Genomic DNA, 23,275 nt, shown 5'->3' on the forward strand with positions numbered 1-23,275 from the left:
ATTTAAATTTTTCATAAGCCTAACTTGGGAAAATTGGTTAATTAATAGTAATTAATTTAGGAAAGATGAGAAATCTCTAGAAACTCACAAAGATTGAGTTTGAGATGATCTTAGCCATTGATGGAGATCAAAATCATAGTCGTTGGTGATCCAACGAGAGAGATTATAAGAGTAGGTCAATGGGGATGGAGATAGACACATCGAGTGAGAGGAAAAGCAAGTTCCTCGAGCAGATCGAGTTATCCAGTGCAATGATTCAGCAAGAAGAAGAGCTCGAGCCAGAGCTCAGTGATTGAGGGAGCAGCAACAGAGTATTCCAGCGAAGATTCCCAGCAACAGAACAAGGAGGCCAAAATATTTCTACAAAAAGGCCGAATAGCTAGTGCGAGTAGCCAAAAACCCAGTTTGAGTTGCCAGAACAGGGTTTGCAGTGTTGCCGGAGGTCAAATCGAGCTCCATAATGCCAAACAAATTTCTTTCGGTGAAAGAGGGGGTAGGACGGCTCATTTGGAGCCAGCTAGCAGGTCGTACGATTTTCCTAGGCAGGCAATGCAAAATCCTGGAGGTCGTGTTTCTCAATGGGGTTCGAGCTGGTCAGAGGGAGGTCGAGATAATTTGCATAAGGGAGAAATTTTCTCCAAAATAATTTTGTCAAATTATTTCGCTGGAGGATGGCATCCAAATATTGTACTCCGAATTTTCACTATTGCATAATAAAATAAACCTTCCTCTGCTGCACTGGTTTTTGCAGTTGCGTTTTTCCGGGGAATTTTGTCCAAAAACATTGGTGTCATTTTTATTGTGTGTGCATCTATTTTCTCTGTTCCAGTTCATTTTCCACGGCATAATTTTATTGTGAAGAATTGCGGTGTGATTTATTTGTTATTTGCAATAACAAATAAACTGCATAATTAATCAGTTAGAAGAATAAATTCCAGTTGCTGCATTTCAAGGAAATTTTCACATACCTCACATCCATACAAAAGTATCAAATTAATGAGAAACCGGAATAGCTATGGAACCATGCTCCATTCTCGTAATTTCACTGTTCTACATCTATTTTGTAGAATGAAAACAGCCATCTATCCTCCCTGTAGTCTCTTCCTTGTGCTCATGGCCCAATTTAATATTCTTTGAACTCCACTCCTGAGGATTTGTACTTTTATGATATCTCTAACTGCTCACTCGTGATGCTCCTTTGTACCTGAATTTGTTTCATTTTTAGAGAAAAGACTAACACCTTAATCTCACTTGCATTCACACTCATTCCTACCTCTTTGCATAACATTCCCAAGGCTGCCAAGTGCTCTTGGATTATGTATTGCGTTCTATAGATCAGAACTACATGATCCACATACAAAAGAATTTAGAATATCATCCCTGCAAATGAAACTGCTCAAATAGACAGTCCAAATAATCATACTTATTGTGACTTTTTCTTGAGCATTGAGAGAACCCTTCATCATATCTTATAGAAAAATTGCCCAGCTATAGGTTTATCCATCTAATAAGCTCTACAAATATCTAATTTACCATATAGGTACATCATCAAAACTCAGGTGCCACCAAACAAATAGCCTTCGTGTTTAAGTTTGTCGATGTTATGCCTCACTCACCATGTTTATGATATTCTTCAAAATCATCTACAAAACAAGCTTTCTTAATTAGTTATCCCCTTTTATTCATTCCCGAGGTTTACATACTGAAGTGCCAAAATTAAGCACGCCCAGTAAATACTGTCCTTGGGTTCATCGGTGATTGCTTTACCTTGAAAATCCATAGCCTTTGTTTGTACATAGTAAGTTAGTAACCTTTAAGGACCTCTTCCCACATTGGCTCTTTCTTGCACACTAGAAAACGAATACACTAGTCAATTCCTCCCTTTGGCAGCATAGCCCCTAACATGATTTGGGGCCTTTGAACCCTCCATATAATACCATGTTATAAACTGAATACCACTTGATCTTTTACTATGGATGCAGTCTTCCTCTGACTAGTCTTCACTTTCACTCGAGTATTTGTTGCTACCATTATTCCAAGATTTGGAGCACTTGTTCCAGTTTCTGCTTGCAAATAGGTTTCTAAAGGCTTTATGTACCTTAGCAATAATTGCTTTAATCATTGGTGAGATCCAACGAGGTGCCAAGATCTCACTTATCAACCTAGGCCACAATAAATACAAATCAGCTACAGTCAATTTATAGTCCTTAATCCTCAATTTTTTTCAACAAGTTGAGCAAAAAATACTTGACTGACCATTTTAAACAAGTGTTATTAGAATCAGCCAATTCAAACTGAAATGACCAGCTCTGACTGGTTTTGGCCCCAACTTGTTTCGATCAGTTGTACCAACTAGTTTTAGGGCTGGATCCAACCAGTCGATTCGGTGCCAAACCAGCTGGTTTTGTAGCAGACTGGGATGCATGCCAAATAACCCAAAAAAAATACAAATAAGAAAAAAGAAGGTTATAGATGGCTCCTATATAAAGACCCGCCCCCCTCTTTTTGCCTCACGCAGTTCTCATTGTGCATATGTAAGCACATGAAGAACTTGGACTGTAGCATTCACAGAATCACATGTGCCTGGAGCAAATTTGGATGTTATGTAGTGCTTAGATTATACTATATAGTATCATTGCTTTTCAACTCTAAAGGCAATTGAGAGCCTCAATATTTATGCATTTTCTCACAAAACTTCAATTAGATGTATATCAGAACTTATATCTCAATGTAATTTTGATGTTTGACCCTTTCTTGCAACATAAATGAGCAAACAAGTTCCAATTCTGGTATGGTTCATAATTCTGGGGCAAACCTGTTCCAATTCTGGTCTGATTCATTATTTTGGGGAATATTAGTTCCAATACTGAACTTTGTTTCAAACACGAGATTTTCTCAAAAATTGAATTTTCTAGCAGACATGACGAGTTACTAACGTCAAAAGGCAGGATGTTTTATTGTGTGAACACCTTGTTAACATCCCAACTGGCATTAGCTATCCACATGGACATCATCAACTAGTTCTCCCCCAAAGACAAGCAGCAAGCACTACCAAACTATGCCACACAAAGACTTCTTCTGAAAACCACAGCAAAAATCATGATATTCTTTGAGAAGTTGTATAAAAACAGGCTTGGTCTGCTAACATTTAAATTGATAATGTCATACCTTGGACTAAATAGGCACCCCCCACTCTTTTCCATGCTTGACCTCACAAAAACACACACTCTAAACTTGTCAATGGCTAAGCCATGCCCAAACTATTATACTTAATTGTGCCATTACTAGTGGATTATTATATATAATGGTTGTGACCCCACCCATTCTTGATTTCACTCCTTAAACAACTTGATCTAAAAGCATTTGGAGACCCTCCTTTTAGATTTTTGGAAAAATGCTTTTTATAGTCCATATTGCATAAGTGATTGGTAAAACTACTCGAAGAGTTCCCATTTCTTGATTTCTTGGCAAAATAGTCTCCTGATCCCGCAAACACTCTCATGCTATCATCTTTCTTATATATGATTTCAATTACCACAAAATGGTTAGGACAGAATCTCAAAATGACTATAGTTTCCATTTCCCTTGGAAATAAAATATGGTGAAGTCCTTTGATAGATTACTTTTTATGTTTCTAACAGTTCAATTTTTAATGAAACTGGCACACTAGAGATGAATATGGAATACACCCCACTTGGACTAGTTGACAAATTTTCATCTTCTGATCTTTCTTTTTCTTTTTTACTTCTGGATTAATCCTTATTGCTATGTTGACTGTATGAACTCTTTATTATCTTCTACTTTGACCCATTAACTATGGTTTTGCATGGTGTGTTGTCCAAGGTGACTGACCGTACAGCTCCATCATCGTGCACTTCAGTAACATAAACGGTCTTACGCGGTGTTATCAAAACCACTGGACAGGACTGGAATCAGCCAGTCTGAACTGGTACACAACCAAGCTGCAAGCAATCCCAGACTAGTGGCTGAAGTTCTGAACCACACCAGAAGGCCAATTCCATACTGATTCCTGAACCAACCAGTTCAGGCCAGTTCTGTTCTGAACCATTCTAGGACCAGCATACAATTCCCAAGGGGGGGTTCCCAGGGGGGGGGGATAAAAAGTAAACCCCTCCCCCAATTTCCCCTGCACCTCTCTCATTCAGCAATTGTGAGTATTTGGAGATTGTGGAGCTGTGGTGAAAAGACTTGAATCAGAGTGAGCTCGGAGCTAATTTGGCTTGTAAGTTGCTTTCAATGCTATTTATTATGAAGGTGATGGATCCCAGTATAGGGAATGATTTTGATGACATATAGTTATTTGTTGTAGCTTCTAGGATGCAGATTTATGTTTTTTGGTATCTAGAGGCCATTGTGAGCCTCAATTTAATATTTTGCTTCAGACGTGTATAAATCTTTGAGACCTTTTGCTATAATCACTCTTACATGCTATATACATGAGCAAATTTTGCATATTTCAATCTCATGGTTTGATTTATATTAATGTACATCACACATGAATAATATAGTTTTTACTAAAGTTTGCATGTTTATGTAAGGCCAATTCCTCGACCCAGTCCTCTAGAGTCTAGCAGTTCCAGTCCAGTCTTGTCCCAACCTAACTTTCATTCAATCTTGGTCCCATGATCCATAAAATGAGTCTAGCAGTTCCAGTCCAGTGTTGTCCCAACCTAACCTTCATTCAATCTTGGTCCCATGATCCGTAAAATGCGGTGGATATTCCACTAGACAGTTTATCACAACAGATCTAATAAAATTATATTTAAAATCTCAAATTCTACACTATTACGGTTTTATTTCTTTTTAGATTTCTAGATTGGTAGATTATTGTTATTAGTGTATGCATGTAATTAAAACTATGCAGAAAAATAGAGAAAAGCCAATTAAAAGCTCACAAACACATTTGACACAAGATATGACCTGGGAAACCTTTTCGGGAGAAAAACCTATCAGGAAGGTGAGGTTGTTTTGCTCTCTTTCTGTTAATTTTAGGCAACAGTGGTATGTTCTATGCTTTAGAGCAATTTTACTTCAATTTCTTTCTTAACCCAGTATCATTATTCAGATTAGCAATCACATCAACATGATAGTAAAATGCAGATAGAACATAAACATAAACATAAAAGTGGAAGACAAGCCTAGACAAGAGGACACAAGATGTGGCACCAGCGAGGGACAAACCCCAATGTGGGGAAACCTTTGATCAAATCTTCGTTTAGTTTTCAACAGTTCAGCAGAAAGAGATAGTACAATTTACAAATCTGATATTTTATTACAGCAGCAAAAGAGCCCTAACCAAAAAAGTCAACACTGGTCAACAGGGCAGATTTGACCCTCAGCAAATCGGTCAACTTCAGTCAACTTCAGCCTCCAAACAACAAGATAAAACAGCCCTCAAAACAGTCAAATTCAGCCCAATCAAAGTCTGGTCAAACAGTCCATCTATGGTCAACCCTAGCTGCAATCAACGCTTGGTCAAACTATCCAGAAATTCAGCCTCCTGAAATTTCGCTCTCCTGAAATTTTAGATGTGTGGAAAGAGAGAGGCCCAGAAATCCGTACCCAATCAATGAGGAAAGAGAGAGAGAGGGAAGTGTGAAGATGAGTGTGTCCAAATGAGGCTAAGTCACCTTCTATTTATATGCAACGTTGGGGATGAATAGACATGACTGTTGGGCTTCTGAGCCTACATAAGTTTGTTGGCCTACCTTGACAATTTGACCATAATCAAAATAAATTCATAACTTCATTTGTACATGTCAAAATCGGATGATCTTTAGATCAATCCTACACCTCTCGGAGAGAGGAATCCAAGAAAAATATCAGTTGTCATAAATAATATGACCCGTGTGGAGTTTGGCCCTAGTTGCCAATTATAACACTCCCTCTCAACTAGGGAGAACTCCATCTTATAATCCATGTGCCAATCTGTACTATCTCTGCCATCAATGCACTGCTCTGCTCTGTTGAACTATGAAGAAGAAGAAGTGATCGAGAATGTATCATGTCATTCTCTACTGACCCAAAGTTAGTCCCAATCAAAGGAGAGGTTGTCATACCACTCTTACTGACCCGAAGTCAGTTCCAATCAAAAGAGAGTGTCTCATACCACTCTTACTGACCCGAAGTCAGTTCCAATTGATCCCAGATCAATATCGTTCATCCTAGCATAGGGAGTACGATAGTACACAATGCGTCCATCGGTAGTACTATGGTCCTTATCCTCATTTCCCTACTTATTGGCCAGATAAGAGGTACTTCCCATGAGTCCCAGACTGCATGGTTAGGATGTCTCAACAGGAGAAGGATGAACCACTCATCCTGCCTACATGTCCCTAAGGGGTATCGCAGGGGAAGGCTGAACCACTCACCCTGTACACAACAAACCACTAGGGGAAGGTTGAACCACTCACCCTATGGTTGCTCATCGCTCCAAGAAGTACCCCAAGCACCCCAGAGCTCCCAGAGCTCAATGTCCATCTCATACAGGACCCTCATAAGAGGGTCTCTCCATTACTCCAAGTCGTTCCCGGAAGGCCAAGAACTTGACCTTCCCCAGGGGCTTTGTCAGAATATTGGTGACCTGCTCATCAGTCCCAATGTGATGGAGCTTTATTGCTCCTCGTTGTACGATATCTCGGATAAAGTGGTACTTGATATCTATATGCTTGGAGCGATCATGAAACACAGGATTCTCTGATAATCGAATCCCAATCTGGTTGTCTCAAAGGATCACAGTGCTATCCAACACATGTCCAAACAACTCACTCAAGAGCTTCCTCAACCAAAAATCTTTACAGGAGGCCATACTAGCAGTTATGTATTCGGCCTCGACGGTGCTCAAGGAAATCGATTTTGCTTCCTGCTCAACCAGGATATCGAAGCAAAACCCGAAGAAAAACAGCATTCAAAAGTGCTCTTGCGATCCACCATGCTGCCAGCGCAATCAACATCAGAATAACCATGCAGCCTCACATTTACGGCAATGTATCTCAGTCCATGAGTGATTGTACCCCGAAGATATCTCAGAAGATTCTTAGCAGCAATCCAATGTATATGATGAGGCTCAACCATGTATTGGCTCAATGTGTTAACTACAAAACATATGTCCGGACAGGAGTTCACCAAGAACATCAGTGCTCCTATGAGTTGACGATACTCAGAAGCATTTCCCAATTCAGGTCTAGCAGCACTACCACATAACTTCTTAAAGTTAAGTTCCATTGGAGTAGTCACAGGCTTGCAGTCCACCATCCCAAATCTTTCCAATATCTTCACAACATATTTTCCTTAAGAGAGGAAAATTTCACCTGGCTTTTGCCAAACCTCCAACCCTAAGAAATAGTGCATCAGTCCTACGTCCTTCATCTCAAATTCAGAAACCAACTCCCTCTTACATTTGTGAATGAGAGGGTCTGCACCTGTCAGAAAGAGGTCGTCCACATAAAGTACCAGAATGAGAGTTTTATCATTTTCAACCTTAAAGTAAAGGTTTGGATCAGCTTCACTTATAGTGAATCCCAGCTTCATCAGATAGTTATCGATACTCTCATACCAAGCCTGAGGTGCTTGCTTCAATCCATAGAGAGCTTTCTTCAACCTGCATACATGAGATTCCCAATCATGAACCTCAAACCTCTCGAGTTGTTCCACATAGACTTCCTCTTTGATTGAACCATGCAAGAAAGCGGTCTTGACATCCATCTGATGTAGGTTCCATCCTTGCAAAGTAGTAAGGGCTATGATCGAGCAGACGGTGGTGTATCAGGCAATAGGCACAAATATCTCATTGTAATCTACACCTTCCTTTTGAGAGAAGCCTCGAGCAACAAAGCGAGCCTTGAACCTTTTTGCACTTCCATCAGCTCCATGCATGATTTTCTAGAGCCACTTAGAGGTGACAACCGATTTGTCCTGGGGTCTAAGGACCACATCCCAGACATCATTCTTCGTAATGACTCGTATTCTTCATTCATGGCATCCTTCCATTCTTGTTGCTTCACGGCTTCTTCGAATGATGAAGGCTCATTTTGAATGATAGTGCTCACGACGGTCAAATATCCTTGATACATGTTTGGCTTCTTGCTTTCACGGAAAATCCCCCTTGGTGCAATGTGCCTCTCAGCATCTTCGAGAGTCTCCCTAAGCCATGAGGGTCTCCTTTTGGAGGAGGAGGGCTCATGAGGAGGAGGATCAATAGGATCCATAGGTTCATCAACATCAGGCATCGTTTCGTCTTCTTTTGCACCCTGATTTCCGATGTCGGCTTCTTTGTCCTTCCTTAGGATAGGAAGGTTGTTGATCTTCCTGAGGGCCATATCTTCGTCGAAGGTGACATCATGACTTATCTCAACTTCCTTTTGACCAGCCACATAAATTCTATATCCCTTAGAATTTTCACTATAGCCCACAAAGATTCATTTCTTCCCAGATACACCCAACTTGCTTCTTTTCTCTTTCGGCACATGAAAATATACAAGGCTTCCAAAAATTCTAAAATGAGAGACATCGGGTTTCTTACCAATGAACATTTCTTTGGGAGTCTTGGAGTCCAATGCTTGATGAGGGCATCGATTTTGAACATACATGGCAATATTTGCAGCTTCAGCTCATAGAAACTTCGGAAGGCCTTGATCATGAAGCATGGCACGAACTGCTTCTACAATAGAGTGATTCTTCCTTTCAACCACACCATTCTGCTCAGGAGTGTATGGCGTTGTAGTCTCCCTCTTAATGCCAACTTCTCTACAATAATCTTGGAATTCATTGGATTCGTACTCGATTCCATTATTAGTCCTCAATATCTTGATTTTCTTCTCGGATTGGTTTTCGATCAAGACTTTGAAGTGTCAAAACCAGGTGAACACTTCATCCTTCTTCTTCAAGAAGTAGATCCAAGTCTTGCGAGAATAATCATTGGTAAAGGTGAGATAATATAACTATCCTCCCAAAGAGTTTACGGGCATCATTACCAAATATGTTGGAGTGGATCAATTGCAATATATCTGTGATCTTGCTATTACTTGAGGGGAATGGTTCCCTTGTAAGTTTTCCTTCGGCACATCCCAGACATACACCTTCATGCTCTACTTTGAACTCGACATACCTGTCGCCATATGTCTCACATCGGGTATGGCCTTATAATGAAGATGAGCAAACCTCCGGTGCCATAGTTCAAATTGTAGAGATGTGTCACAAGACATGGCTCCCAATGGACTTCCTCCAACTTGATACAAAGTGTCAACCCTGAACCTAAGAGTAAAAGCATCTTTAAAAACACGTACCTTTCCATCGATGAATGCCACCTTGAATCATTTGTCCTCCATGGCTGAAATGAACACCAAGTTCTTCTTGAGATAAGGTACATATAGTACTTCTTGCAAATGAATAGTGTTACCTTGTTTCAATTGAAGGGTAACATTCCCTACTCCCTTCACAGGATAGGTGGAATCGTCTCCAAGGATGATCTCCAAGTTTGTTTCCTTTTCTATCAGATTAGAAAGGGCTTCCTTGTATCCGGTGAAGTGCCTTGAGGCACCACTATCAATCAGCCAATTTCCCAAAATGTCCAAAGGAGAGGCAGTGGAGAGGGTCGATATAAAATAGTACTCTTTTTGCTTATTGTTAACAACATTTGATTCTTCATACCTGGACTTCCTTGATTTCTTGGAGGGTCGACCATTTCCTTGATGTCCTACATTCCTTTTTCCTTTGCCATTGGACCTGCCATTCCTTTGATTGTTGTTGTTGAAGTTGCCCCTAGAATCATTGTGATCATCATCATCATGCAATGTGTCCCTTCTATTTGGACACTCCCTTGCATAGTGGCCAAATTTATTGCAAACAAAGCACCTGCCCTTCCTTCCTACCTTAGATCCAGGCTTTCCATGGAAATGACCTTTAGACCCTACATTATTTCTCCTTTTGGCATGAGCGCGGAGAATGCAGTGGGGTTGCTTCTATTAAAAGGCATTTCTTGCTCAACCATTCTTGTTTCTTCTTGAATTCATCTCGACATCAATTCTTCAAACCCTGGAATTCGATCATTGTTGAGGATGGTGGTTCTAAATACATACCACTCAAGTGGGAGTCCTCCAAGGGTGATGAGAGTAAGTTCCCTAGCAGGAATGACTTCTCCAATCGAGAGTAGATCATTCTTGATCTCAGTGATCCTCAAAAAATAGGATTGAAATCCTCGTCCTTGCCCTTCTTAATATCCTTCAACTTATTCTTGAGAAATAGAATTTGATTAGCATTACTAACCTTGAACATGTCGAACAACCTATTGTAGATCTACTTGGAGGTCTTCAATTCAGAGATGTAGGCCACCAGATGCTTATCAATGGAATCCCTAATAATCTTCTTTGCTTTGACTTCAGCCCTATTGTACTTGGTCTTCACAGCAGTTGGTGCATTTGAAGGAGGTTTAGGGATTTTATCGTGCAAATAGTCCATCACTTCTTTTTCTTCCAAGGTCAAATCAAGGACATCTTCCATCCATGATCGTCAGATTTATCATGGAGCTTGTCTTCAACCGAGAAGTAGGATGAGGAACCCATTGAACCTTTTGTCCTTGTCCAACTGACTTTGGTGATTGCTCTTTCACTCTTGCTTGGGCTTTGTCTTTACCTCAACTCTGATACCATGTTAATTTTAGACAACAATGGTATGTTCTATGCTTTAGAGCAATTTTACTTCAATTTCTTTATTAGCCCAATATCAATATTCAAATTAGCAATCACATCAACATGATAGTAAAATGCAGATAGAACATAAACATAAACATAAACAGTAGGACACAAGAGGACACAAGATGTGGCACCAGCGAGGGACAAACCCCGACGTGGAAAAACCCTTGATCAAATCTTCTTTTTAGTCTTCAATAGTTCAGCAGAGAGAGATAGTACAATTTACAAATCTGATAATTTATAACAGCAGCAAAAGAGCCCTAACCAGAAAAGTGAACGTTGGTCAACAGGGTAGATTTGACCCTCAGTAAATCGATCAACTTCAACCTCCAAACAGCAAGATAAAACAGCCCTCAAAACAGTCAAATTCAGCCCAATCAAAGTCTAGTCAAACAACCCACCTGTGGTCAGCCTTAACTGCAATCAACGCTTGGTCAAACTATCCAAAAATTCGATCTCCTGAAATTTCAGCCTCCTGACATTTCGCTCTCCTGAAATTTCGGCCTCCTGAAATTTCGGACATGTGGAGAGAGAGAGAAGCCTAGAACTTTGTACCCAATCAACGAGGAGAGAGAGAGAAGTGTGAAGATGAGTGTGTCCAAATGAGGCAAAGGCACCTTCTATTTATATGCAACGTTGAGGATGAATAGACGTGACTGTTGGGCTTTTGAGCGTACATAAGTTTACTAGCCGACCTTGACAATTTGACCATAATCAAAATAAATTCATAACTTCATTTGTACATGTCAAAATCGGATGATCTTTAAATCAATCCTACACCTCTCGGAGAGAGGAATCCAAGAAAAGTATCAGCTGTCATAAATAAGATGACCCATGTTGAGTTTGGCCCTAGTTGCCAATTTTAACACTTTCTCTGAATAGAAAATGGTTGCGAGTACAAAGAAGTATGGCATGTGGCCCATGGGCTACTATAGTGCACAAATCCTCGGTGCACTCTATCTCCTATCCTTCTTGGCTAATTTTCGTTCAACTATGAAACAAATGCACTCAAAATAATGGAACGCCTTTCGAGCCTAGTGACCCGATTATAACACAATCCGATAGCCCGCTAATGGTTAGGTTTGACTACCTCAACTCTTAACTAGAGTTACAATGTAGACTCTTCTAGGTCCTCTTCATCATAATCACATGGCTAGCCCCTTCTCATGAATAATGGGGGCTGACATGGCATCCTCTCAAATTATGGTGTTGAAAACAGGAATGTCAAATTCTTAGTGGCGTAACTTTCGGATACAAACTCCAATTGATGTGATTCATGTGTCGTTGGAAAGATCACTATGTGTAGAATAGGAAAAAAAGTGGGGCACTAAAGCAGCAAATTTTTAATCCCCAAAACCGTCGTTTAATAAAAAAATGCTCCCGAAAGTTTTCAGACTCTGTTTTACCAAATTGGGTCCCACCGGTAAAAATGGTCCTCAGAGTTTATTACTCCACTTTTTCTACTCTAAAAGCATCAAGATGGATGACAAACAATGTAATGACCCAATCTAGATCATCCCAGTTCCAGTTCTAATAACTTGGGTCTGACCTAGTGAGGTCACCCATCTTCCATATTTCAAAAGTGTTTGTATGTTGATGTATATTAGTGCGGTTACCATGTGGATTTAATATCCTTCGATTATGGCCTCTTGTCCATGATCATATGGCCTCTGCCATGTGTATGTCTGATATGAGTTTGTACTGCCACAACTCTGGCACACATTCTCCAATGTGTAGAGAGCAACTCCTACAATGTAACAAACTCAGATTATGATGTGCATATAATATAAATCACTTTGGCGCTATACACCCCTCATTGCAGTTCTTGTGTTATGTATGTGATTGCTATTTTGGGTTTCTTAATAACTTCAAAATGGCATGTGATTGTTATTTTGGGTTCCCTATGGTGTCATTCAATTTAACCTCTCTTTCTTTCATGGAGCTATTTCTTATCCAGAGAACTTGCAAAGTCAGATGTGAATATAAGTGAACTAGCATAATTCCATCTTAAACCTGGATCTACTAAGCAATAGGAGAGATCAAAAAGACACATGTAAGCCTCTCAATACTTAAAAGATCCAGGGTTAAGATGGATCCATACTAGTCTTTTCTTCTACTTTTTTTTCAAAAAGATTGAAATTAATGAACGACTTTTTAACCATTACACATCAAACCTCAATTTTTATTTTTATTTTTAGTTTTTAGTTTATTTGTGTTACCCACATGTGAATGAGATACATCTCTTCCATCGGAGTTGTAGATTATATGCAACAAATGAATGAAATGATTGGTAGTCAAGCAATTGGTATGAAATTGTTGCAAAAGATGGGCTATGAAGAAGAAGGTCTAGGAAAGAACGAGTAAGGCATAACCAATGTTCAAATTTAGCTCAACAAATGACTCAGAGAGGCTGAAGTGTGAGAGATCTGCTACTACTCACCTGAAACTCCAAAAATAAACATGGAAAAAACAGCCAAAAATTATTGTTTTATGTTGTTTTGTTTATAAAGCATCTGCTGATATCAATCAATCTTTTTCGTCAGGATCAAGAGTCAAACTTAGCAAGCAATGAAAAACTCAGCAAATACTCGTTAGTTAGAGTTTTACTTGTGAGCTCTTGCAAATTTATCTCATCACCAACGAGTTTGACTTGTCAATAATGAGTCACACTTGCATCCAGGTTGTAACAGCTCAATTTTGAAGTCGGACTGACTCACAAATAAGAATCAAACTCAATGAGCTTTTCAACATGGACATCACAACTTTGATTGAGATGGAAATGAGACCAAATTATCTGGGTCTTAGTTATAAAGAAGACAATGTCCTTGTTCACAAGAGGAAAAGGTCAATAAGCAAGAATGAAGACCTAACAAAGATAAATGTTCTGAAGTAATTGAACCAAAAAATTCTACAAAGGTCAAGCCTTATTCACACACTTATCATGATGAAAGCGAACACGACTAACAATAAAAGAAGTCTCATGTTCAAAAGAATAACTGGCAGGGCCATGGATACATGCTATCACACTCTAGCCAATATAATGGATCACCTATATAAAATTTAATTAATAGGTCAGCCTGAAACTAGGCCCACATTAACAATGTGTGAGAAATTAGTAGTTATGGGAGATTATCACAATCATTTACAAACAATGTCGTATAGGACTCTTTGATTCCTTATTATTGTCATCATTGGGGCTATTGGGAGATATATATGTTATTTCATAGAAGTTGTGCAACCCATCATCACTGTTATAGTTGGGAGCTATGCACCCCATCTAAGTTTGGCATATTCAATATTGCGAAGTAACTTAAGACAAATGTTATCCATGTATTCCAGTTTTCTTGATATGCTGTTTGGTCACAGATCCTTCCTTTTTAGTTATCACATGATGTGACACATCACACATCCTTCCACCTTGGGCTGTAAGCACACTTCCCTTCTCGTCATGCAATAAGATGGATTATTCAGGTGACATGACATTCGTTACCAAACCAGGCATATATGAAACAAGTGAATATATTGCAAATTAATATGTTATAGATTGTCTGTAATTTGGTCTATATCATATAATAAATGCATAACAGGAAATAAATTCCAGATTCCATGATTGATGGGATGGAGAAATGTTGCAATAGTAGGAACAGGATGCATGGTCTACAGGCCAGCACCTGAACACGCTCACTACAGTTTTACGCAAGACCATTGGCATGGGGAATAGCTTGCCACCCAAGAAATCTGTGGAATGGCTTGTCAAACTTGTGTAGGAAATCTATTGGACACAAGTTTGACAAGTGTCCTGTTTTGATGAGCACAAGTTTGACACTTGTCCTGTTTTTGTCGAACGCAGGACACATGTCAAACTCATGTCCAACATGTGCCCTAGCATGTCCCAAGATGTTGGAAACACACAGGGGGCCAAAACAAAATCAGAACAAAAAACAATTTGCCAATCTTTTTTTCACTTTCAGCCACAGAAAAACGCTCTAACATTATGCATGTGAAGGAGAAAAATCATATTCGAAGAAATTCTACGATATTTGGAGGGTTTTTAACTTCCTAGATTCTCATTTCACCAACAACAGCATTCTTCTTCATTCATATCAGAGAAATCATGACTCAATCACCAAAGGCTGCTAATAAAGGTCAGAGGACAGGAAAGAATGTCCGTGTTTCTGTTGCCACCCTCCTCCAATTCCACCTGTTGCTATTACAGTATTACTATTATATCTGTTGTTATCGGAGCAGCCAGTGCTGCAAATAACACTGCTATAACAAGACAACAAGCTCAAGAAATAAAATATCCGTTGTATCCAGTATCTACCCTTTTTTAATAATACTTGTGTAATACATTTTGAATTTGATGACAGCCTGGAAGAGGTTGGTGGCTTAGCATGTGCAAAACTTTCCTTAAGGCGGTCCATTATCTCCATTCCTAACTGTGGGAATGTACCGATCCATACGGACTGGCGCTTTGATCTAGGTCGTGTGAGTGTTTACGCTATGTCGAAAAGACCGGATTTGTGACCACATGGACTCAGAGATGAAGTCGGGGGAAAATAGAGAGCAATTTAATAATATCATTGTTTTTGGGATCATGATCAGGGGATCATACAGAACACGAACGTAATAAGAACTGCTCGACTAATTTTTTTAACTATAAAAGGCCCATGGTCAATTGAATGCATTGGGTTCGATCTGCAAAAAGCATCGAACAAAGGAAAAGGGAACCAATCATAAGCTGAGGTCCGAAGCCAATCGAGACTCTCACTGGAAGTACAGCTCGCTCTGCTTGTAGATAATCCGCTTGGTCTAGTGTTTAGATTTCTATAAGATCCGTCCCTGTTCAAACAATGATCTGGGCTAATCTTCATCTAGTTTTAATGCCGGTCTTCCGATTCTGTTTAGCTGATCTAACCGTAACCGCAGTGATCAATTGGGAAAACGGGACAGTAGGGAAAAAACCATTGAAGTACCAAAAACCCCATAAGAGGCATATACAATATTTCAACCATACTTTGCAGATAGAAGGTGCTATGTAGATTTCAGTGGATCAACAAATTGAGCTTCATCGCTGGTAATGCAAGATCTGGAGAGAAAATGCTAAAAGAACAGATAACAGGGATCGCAGAGGAGATTGAACCGTTGACCTACCTTGTACTGAGAATTGAGCTCGTCCTTAAGCTCTGGGATCTCCCCTTTTTTGGTGGTAGAGAAATACTTGGAGTCATGGCCGCTCATTTTTGTCTGGCAAATCTCTCGGTTGATCTTTCTTCTTCAACTGCTATCCACGGACAGACGTATACGATCTCACATAACCAGTCCAAAGTTTTGCATAGAAATAAATGATGCAGTAGCCAATGTGAATCTGAAGATGTTTTTCTTTCGAGCCAGAACTATATATGTTGTGTAAATTGATTACTGTTGTTTCCTAAACCCACGTTAACGATGCCTTCATTTTTATAATCTTTTAAATGAATGTGCGTTGCCTTTTGGTTTTTTTCCCTCGGAAGTGCTTCCTCCTTTACCGGCTAAATTAACTCATCTCTACTACGTGGTTTTAGTGGTTTATTTGTTTTAAAAAGAGAATGGGACCTTATCAATCACACCACTATCACCACCACACACCCATGGTAAGAATTTCAAAACCAAACTGTTTAATTTGGATAACTTTCTTAGTAAATTTCGTAATTTCATCTAAAGTAGTGTGAGGTGTTTTACACTATCCTATGAGAGATTTGTTGTTTAACATAATGTTATATTAAAAATAAATAATTATATATTTATAAAAATGAATTTAAATTTATTTTAAATTAAAGATATCAAACACATGTTCAAATTTTTTAATGTGTAATTTTTTTAATCTTTTAATATGAATGATTTAATATATAGTATAGAATTAAATAAAGTATTGAGTTCATTTCCTTGTTTTGTCATGTCGTGTGTATATATAAGTATGGGAGTTTACACGGATAAGGTGAAGACATAAATCTCCATGTGAGAGAAAGACCTACTATGTAATATGATAAGGGTAAGATTAGCTAGGTGAAGTTAGGTGTGAGACCCAAAAGAAAGGCAAAAATGCACTAAAAAATTGTTGATCATAGAAAAATCTAAACTATTGATGTAGCAATTTTAAATATTCTTAGAAATATTTGAATCCTTGTTAGAGAAATTAGTACTCACTAAACCAAAAAGGGAACTCACCTTAAGGGTAACTAGTTGATGAACAATGTATTTGAAAAGAGAAAGATAAGCAATAAGGATAGTAGGGTTGACATGAATCAAAAAATTGATGCAAAGAACTCTAATGAGCAAAAGAGATCATTGTACTTGAAGCAAGTCAAACATATGATAGATGAGCATTGATGAACCTAAAAAGCTATGAAATAGATCAAAATGGCAAATTGTTATGAAAACATGACTAGTTAACATATAATTATTTGAATTGTTATTAAACACACCAAGGTATTAGAGGGAGCAATGTTAATAAAGTTGAACATCGAGGAAGGCGACCTTATTGCACACTAAAGTAATCCCTCAAGATGACACTAACTAACAAGGATATCAATTAATGAAGTCATCATTTGAGTTAGTTGGGTAGGATATTAGGGAAATTGGGTTTGATGGACCTAAAATTACTGCGAAAGGGCTTTAAAAGTTGGGACATTGATTGTGGTTTGGACCTAAAAATAGATGTGAAAGGGCTCATACTTACAAAGACTAAAACCCTCGTGTTTTAGACTCATATACGTACTTGAAATGGGAAAATCAACTATGGGGGAGCAATTCAAGGACCTAGGAAGATATATAGATGGTTGTGGACGAGCATTGAAGTTGGATTAGGAAACTTAGCTTTCTCTTAATAATTTCTACCCATTAGGTGTCTTAGAGATAAGTTTTTGTTCTACCAAGTTATTCCTAAAAGATAGACATCGAGATGGGTTCTTTCGGCCTACATTGAAGAGCACTAGAAGGGAATAATACTCTAGGGGGAGTATTGAATTAACAAGGAAAATATCGTCTTCATGTTGTGTTGGTAATGGATGACAATGCCATGACCATTTGATGGTTGGATGAGCTAGCTAGAATGCTTAGTAGTGAATACATTAGTTAATCCTTAGAGAAATTAGGTTGGGTTGAGCAACCCATGCATTTATAGCTAGTTCCCTTCACCCTAGTGGCTCATAGCCTAACTTTGGTAGCATTTATATTGGATGCATAGGGTTAGGTGGAAAATTGCTCATATGCAACTAGTTTTTTGGACCATTCTAATTAAAGGACAATCATTTTGTCTCTATTTTTCAATCCTATTTAAAATCTTGTAATTTATTATTAGTCTTTGTTTATGTATGAAATGGATTGGAATCTTTGCATTTAATGAGTTTATCCATGTTTATTTACGCTACATTATTTAGTTGAATTTGAATGGTGTTGGTGTTTTCTAATGGGTTCTAGTTTATATTGAGGCTTTTAAAATTGGTCACATTCCTATTATATGGGTTATAATCCACGGAAGGAGATGTTCACAAAGTCTTAGTTTAAGCCTTAGAGGAATTAGGTTAGGTTAAGTGACATGTGAGTTTATAGCCAGTTTTTGTCACCTTAATGGTTCATACCTGATCAGGTGCTCAAGTTTATGCTCAAAATCAAAGTGTCGGAATTTTGTTAAACTTAACTTCAGATCGAATATCTCGTCATTCTGAATTCAACGGTGTGAACGGCACTCAAATCCAAGCTCATATGCATAAGTTAGAGCAAGTCAAAGTTTAGGTTTGACTTGGACACGTGGCAGGATTGGATGACATGGCAAAGGTCCCAGCGAATGGGGAAGCGCCAAGTGGCAGGTTGCCACTGGGTCTCGCATATCGCATATCGGGGAAAAACAGAGGACGCAGGTTAAGAATTGGCCCCCGGCAGGTTGGGTTGCGATTTGCGATAATCGCATATCGCACCAAAACCCCCTTGATATTTTTGTTACCACTGATAAAGTTCCAATTGCGATAGACTGCTCAAACGCGATACTTTTATGTGTTGCAGTTTAATGCCCCGGCAGATTCGCCATATCGTCGATTATGTTCCCACACCGATTGTTGATTACAATTTGTGATACAGCCAATAGGTTATGGCCCACGGCGTCGCCAAATTCTCGCCTAGTTAGCGGATTTGTGAGATTATGTTGGTTTTGGAGCAATTTGTGGAATAAATAATGGGAGAACTAGAAGAAGTCATAGCTTCTTCACTTCTTATCCAAATTGGATGCAAAAAGAGTCAATTCTAGCAGTTTTGGTGATTCTGAACTCATTGAGACAGGTTTCAGAGGCATTTAAGCATTGTAAACACACTTTTGTTGTAATTTGAGCATAATAGAGAGGCCCAAGCATTGGAAGCTGGACCAAGGAGACGTAGCCCGGGGGGGTGATCTCCTCATCAAATCTTTGTGTTGTGTGTTTCATTTTGATGTTCTTTGCTGATATTTTGTTGTTGTTCAGCATATGTTTTATGTTAAATTGTTTCTAACATTTACATAAGAAACTCTCATGGGAATCAATTAATTAAGCAAAAATATTGAATCCTTAAGCACTTGATAAGCAAATGATAAGCATCTTGGGTTTTAATCTGAATGAGGAATTAGCACAGCATTACTAATCTGCTCCATTTTAGGTCAAATTGGTATTAGAGCACTAGTTTTGCTTACTATATTTTCTTTGTGAAAGAAGAATTTAGTTGTTTGCAAGTTTATGTCATGCTTACAAGGTTAAAGCTCAAAAGAGGTGAAGGAAAGTTAGTTGAAAGCCCTGAAATTGGGTCAAGTGGAAGAAGAGAAAGGTTGCCAAAGTCTTCTACACCAATACATCCTCAAGTTGTAGAAGTTGCAGTTGAGTCTCTAGAGACCATGTCTCATGAAGGAGAACCTATCATGACAGAAGATGAGAAGACCTTCAGAAAGGATTTCTTTGATATGACAGAGATGGTGAAGGTCCTCTATGAAGAGAGGAACAACAGATTGCAAGGAGAAAGTTCCAAACCTCCCAAAGGAGAAGGCTCTTCAGGAGGAGGTAATGGAAAAGGAGGCAATGGGAATGGAGACAAACCTCCACCCTCTCCACCATCTTCTTCATCTTTTACTTCACAAGCATCTTCACCCTCTTCCACTACGACAACCCATACTCATACTCATCGTCATTCTGCAAAAGGAACTAGTAAATCGCCTTTTCTAAAGCTCGGTGTTAAATTCGAGTTGCCTATCTACAATGATGAAGTGAATGCAGAGAAGCTGGATAACTGGATTTGTCAGTTGGAGGTGTATTGTAGAATTCAGAACCTTCAAGAGGATATTATCAAAATTCAGTTGGCTTCATTGAGAATGGAGGATGGAGCACTCATTTGGTGGGAAGCAAGGGCTCAAGACAAGATCAAAAAACATGGTAAGATCTCTATTACTTGGCCTGATTTCATTGCTACTATAAAAAGACAATTCTACCCTTTAGCCCATATGCAAAAAGATATCATGAATTGGAAAAATTTCAGATAGTGAAAAAGTCAAAATGTGCAAGAGTATACTCAAGAGTTTAGGAGAAGAGCTCTTATGCTAGGACTAGACTTATAGCCACAATATACCTTGTTGAAATACATAGGAGGGTTGCATAGCTATCTTCGACATACCATTCTTATGTTTAGTCCCATGAATCTTGATGAGGTTTGTGTTCAAGTTACACACCTCGGAGCAAGAGGGAAAAATGTACTGGAAGAAGGTAAGAAAAAGACATTTCAGAGTGGTGAAAAAGGGAAGAAATTTAAAGGAAAGCAGAAAAAAAAATGCTTCTGTTAAGAAAGAAGGGGAGAAACCCGTGTGCAAGAATTGTTCCAAAGAAGGCCATGATGAAGCGCATTGTTGGAAGCTTCATCCAGATTATGGCTGAAGAAATCTAACAATGAAGGGAAACAGAAGACAAAGGATGTTGTACAACAAGACTTGGGTTCTGACTTAGGTGATGAAGCAAAGATTGTAGCCACAGTCACTAAAGGAAAAGTCGTGGCAAAAGCAAGCAAAGAGGAAGTCGTGGAAAGCACCAACGCAACAAATAACTCCAATAACGCTTCAAATGAGGAAAACATAATTGAGTTGTTCCATATTAGAGTTATTTCCAAACACACCAAGATTGATACGCTGTCTGACAGTGGTTCTTAGGCAAATTTAATTTCTACAGACTTGGTCAAGAAGTTGAATCTGGAAACCATGCCTCATCATAAACTGTATCCGTTGGGTTGGATAACCAAGGAAACAAATCTTCATGTCACAAGGAAATGCATTTTCAGGTTTGCAATTACTGCCAATTTCGTTGATGAAGTGGAATTAGATGCAGTGCGCTAAATATTTGTGGAATTGCGTTGGGAAGCCCGTATTTGTATGACGAGAAAGTCGTTTTCCATATATTTGAGAACAAATATCATTTGTTCAATGATGGAGTGGAGTATATTATGAGAGCCCATCGTAGAAAGCTTAATCTGTCTTTGGCGAGCACAGGGAAAATGAAGCGACTAGCCAATTCCAGCAAAATCTCATGCTCCTTATGATCAAGCAGAAGAATGACACGGAGCATTAATCCTTTGTAGGTTGTGACGTGAAGCTGAAAGTTGAATTGGTTGATGTGGTCAGTCAATATGGAGACATGTTTCAAGAACCAAAGGGATTGCCACCAAAAAGGGGAGTTCAACACGAAATTCAGCTACAGTAAGACTGTCCACGCCCAAATATCGGTATGTATCGAATGTCAATTCTGGAAAGTTTAGAAATTAAGAAACAAGTCTAGGAATTGTTAGATAAAGGTGTAATTCGTCCCTCTACTTCGCCACGTGGTTCACCAATTGTTTTGGTACCCAAGAAAGATGGAACCTGGTGCATGTGTGTAGATTATCGAGCTTTGAATAAGATTACAATAAAAAAAATCGATACCCACTGCCCAGAATAGATGATTTGCTAGATCAAATGAAGAATGCAAAATATTTCACTAAATTAGACTTGAGAAGTGGATATCATCAAGTTAGAATAGTTGAGGAGGATATTTGGAAGACTGCTTTTAAAACCAAATAGGGATTGTTTGAGTGATTGGTTATGCCTTTCCGTCTTTGCAACGCTCCAGCTACATTCATGAGAGTTATGAATGATGTTTTAAGATCCTTCCTTGATGAGTTTCAAATTGTCTATTTAGATGATATTTCGATATTCAACAAATCACGAGAAGAGCATGTCAAGTATGTGAGGAAAGTGTTGGATGTCTTGAAAAGAGAACAATTATTTCTGAAGATGTCTAAATGTGAATTCAGAAAAACTTCCTTAGTGTATTTGGGTCACATAGTTGGAGGAGGTGAGCTGAAGATTGACCCCTTTAAATTTTCGGTCATTATGAATTGACCAATACCCAAATAAGTCACAGAAGTGAGGAGTTTTCTGGGAGCAGCGCAATATTGGAGGAAGTTCATTGCCAATTTCTCTTCCATAGCAGCTCCACTACATGCTTTGACCAACGTGAAGGTTGTCTTCCAGTGGGGAGGCAAACAACAAAAAGCATTTGATGCTTTAAAACAAAAGATCAATTCAACCCCAGTTTTAGCATTGCCGGACTTGAAACAACCCTTTGAAATACAAACAAATGCAAGTGACTACGCCATGGGTGTAGTTCTTTTATAGCATGGTAAGCCCATTTCATTTCATTCTGAAATTTTTAATGGTGTTGTTATTAATTATCCTACGTATGATAAAGAGCTTTATGCATTGGTGCAAAGTGTGAAGAAATGGAAGCATTACTTGATGGGAAAAGAAACCATTATTCACACCGATCATCAACCTTTGCAATATCTGCAATCTCAAACAAAATTACAGCAATCAAGGCACTTTCGTTGGATGGGATTCTTACAACAATTCCACTTGGTAATCAGGTACAAGAAAGGTATTTATAACAGAGTTGCTGATATGCTTTCTAGACTGATTGTTAATGCAACCATTTTACTCAAGAATCATTATGTTTTGCCTAAAAGTTATGTTGAGCAATATGCACATGATGTTGACTTTCAAGAGGTATATTTAAACTTGAGTCAAGGCCACCAAGTTGAGGAATTAGACTACCATGTACATGATAATCTGTTGTATCATTTGGGAAAACTTTGTGTTCCACAGGGAGAGAGAGTAAATGTCACAAGGGAAGCGCACACTTCTCTTATTGTTGGACATTTCGGTGTAAGTAAAATAGTGGAAAATCTTCAGAGGTATTTTTACTGGCCTCGTATGCTTGAAAGTGTGTCACATTTTATCAGAGGTTGTTCATTGTGTGCAGTCAGTAAGCCTAGTAATAGGAAACTAGGATTGTACACACCACTTCTAGTACCTTCACATCCATGGGAAAGTGTTTCTATGGATTTTGTAGGAGGTCTTCCTTTATCAAGGAAAGGTCATGATTATTTGTATGTAGTTGTGGATAGGTTCAACAAGATGTGCATATTAATGCCTTGTAAAAAGAAAATTACAGCTGAACAAATTGTTAGCCTCACTAAGCCCACGGGGCTTT

General features: G+C 38.7%; 1 protein-coding gene across 1 annotated transcript in view; it reads right to left on the minus strand.

Annotated features, from left to right (window-relative positions):
- Nucleotides 1-16,140, minus strand: part of LOC149190758 (beta-adaptin-like protein B) — a 185,535-nt gene extending 169,395 nt beyond the window's left edge. The window contains exon 1 of the mRNA XM_089412261.1: nucleotides 15,864-16,140. Within this exon, the coding sequence (XP_089268387.1) occupies nucleotides 15,864-15,950 (87 nt within the window). The 5' untranslated portion in view covers nucleotides 15,951-16,140. The remainder of the gene's footprint in view (nucleotides 1-15,863) is intronic.
- Nucleotides 16,141-23,275: the final 7,135 nt, after the last annotated feature.

Source organism: Pinus tabuliformis, chromosome 3_1 (genome assembly GCF_031772625.1).
Source record: "Pinus tabuliformis cultivar Carrire ecotype Pingquan chromosome 3_1, CPIR1, whole genome shotgun sequence".
Taxonomy (NCBI): domain Eukaryota; kingdom Viridiplantae; phylum Streptophyta; class Pinopsida; order Pinales; family Pinaceae; genus Pinus; species Pinus tabuliformis.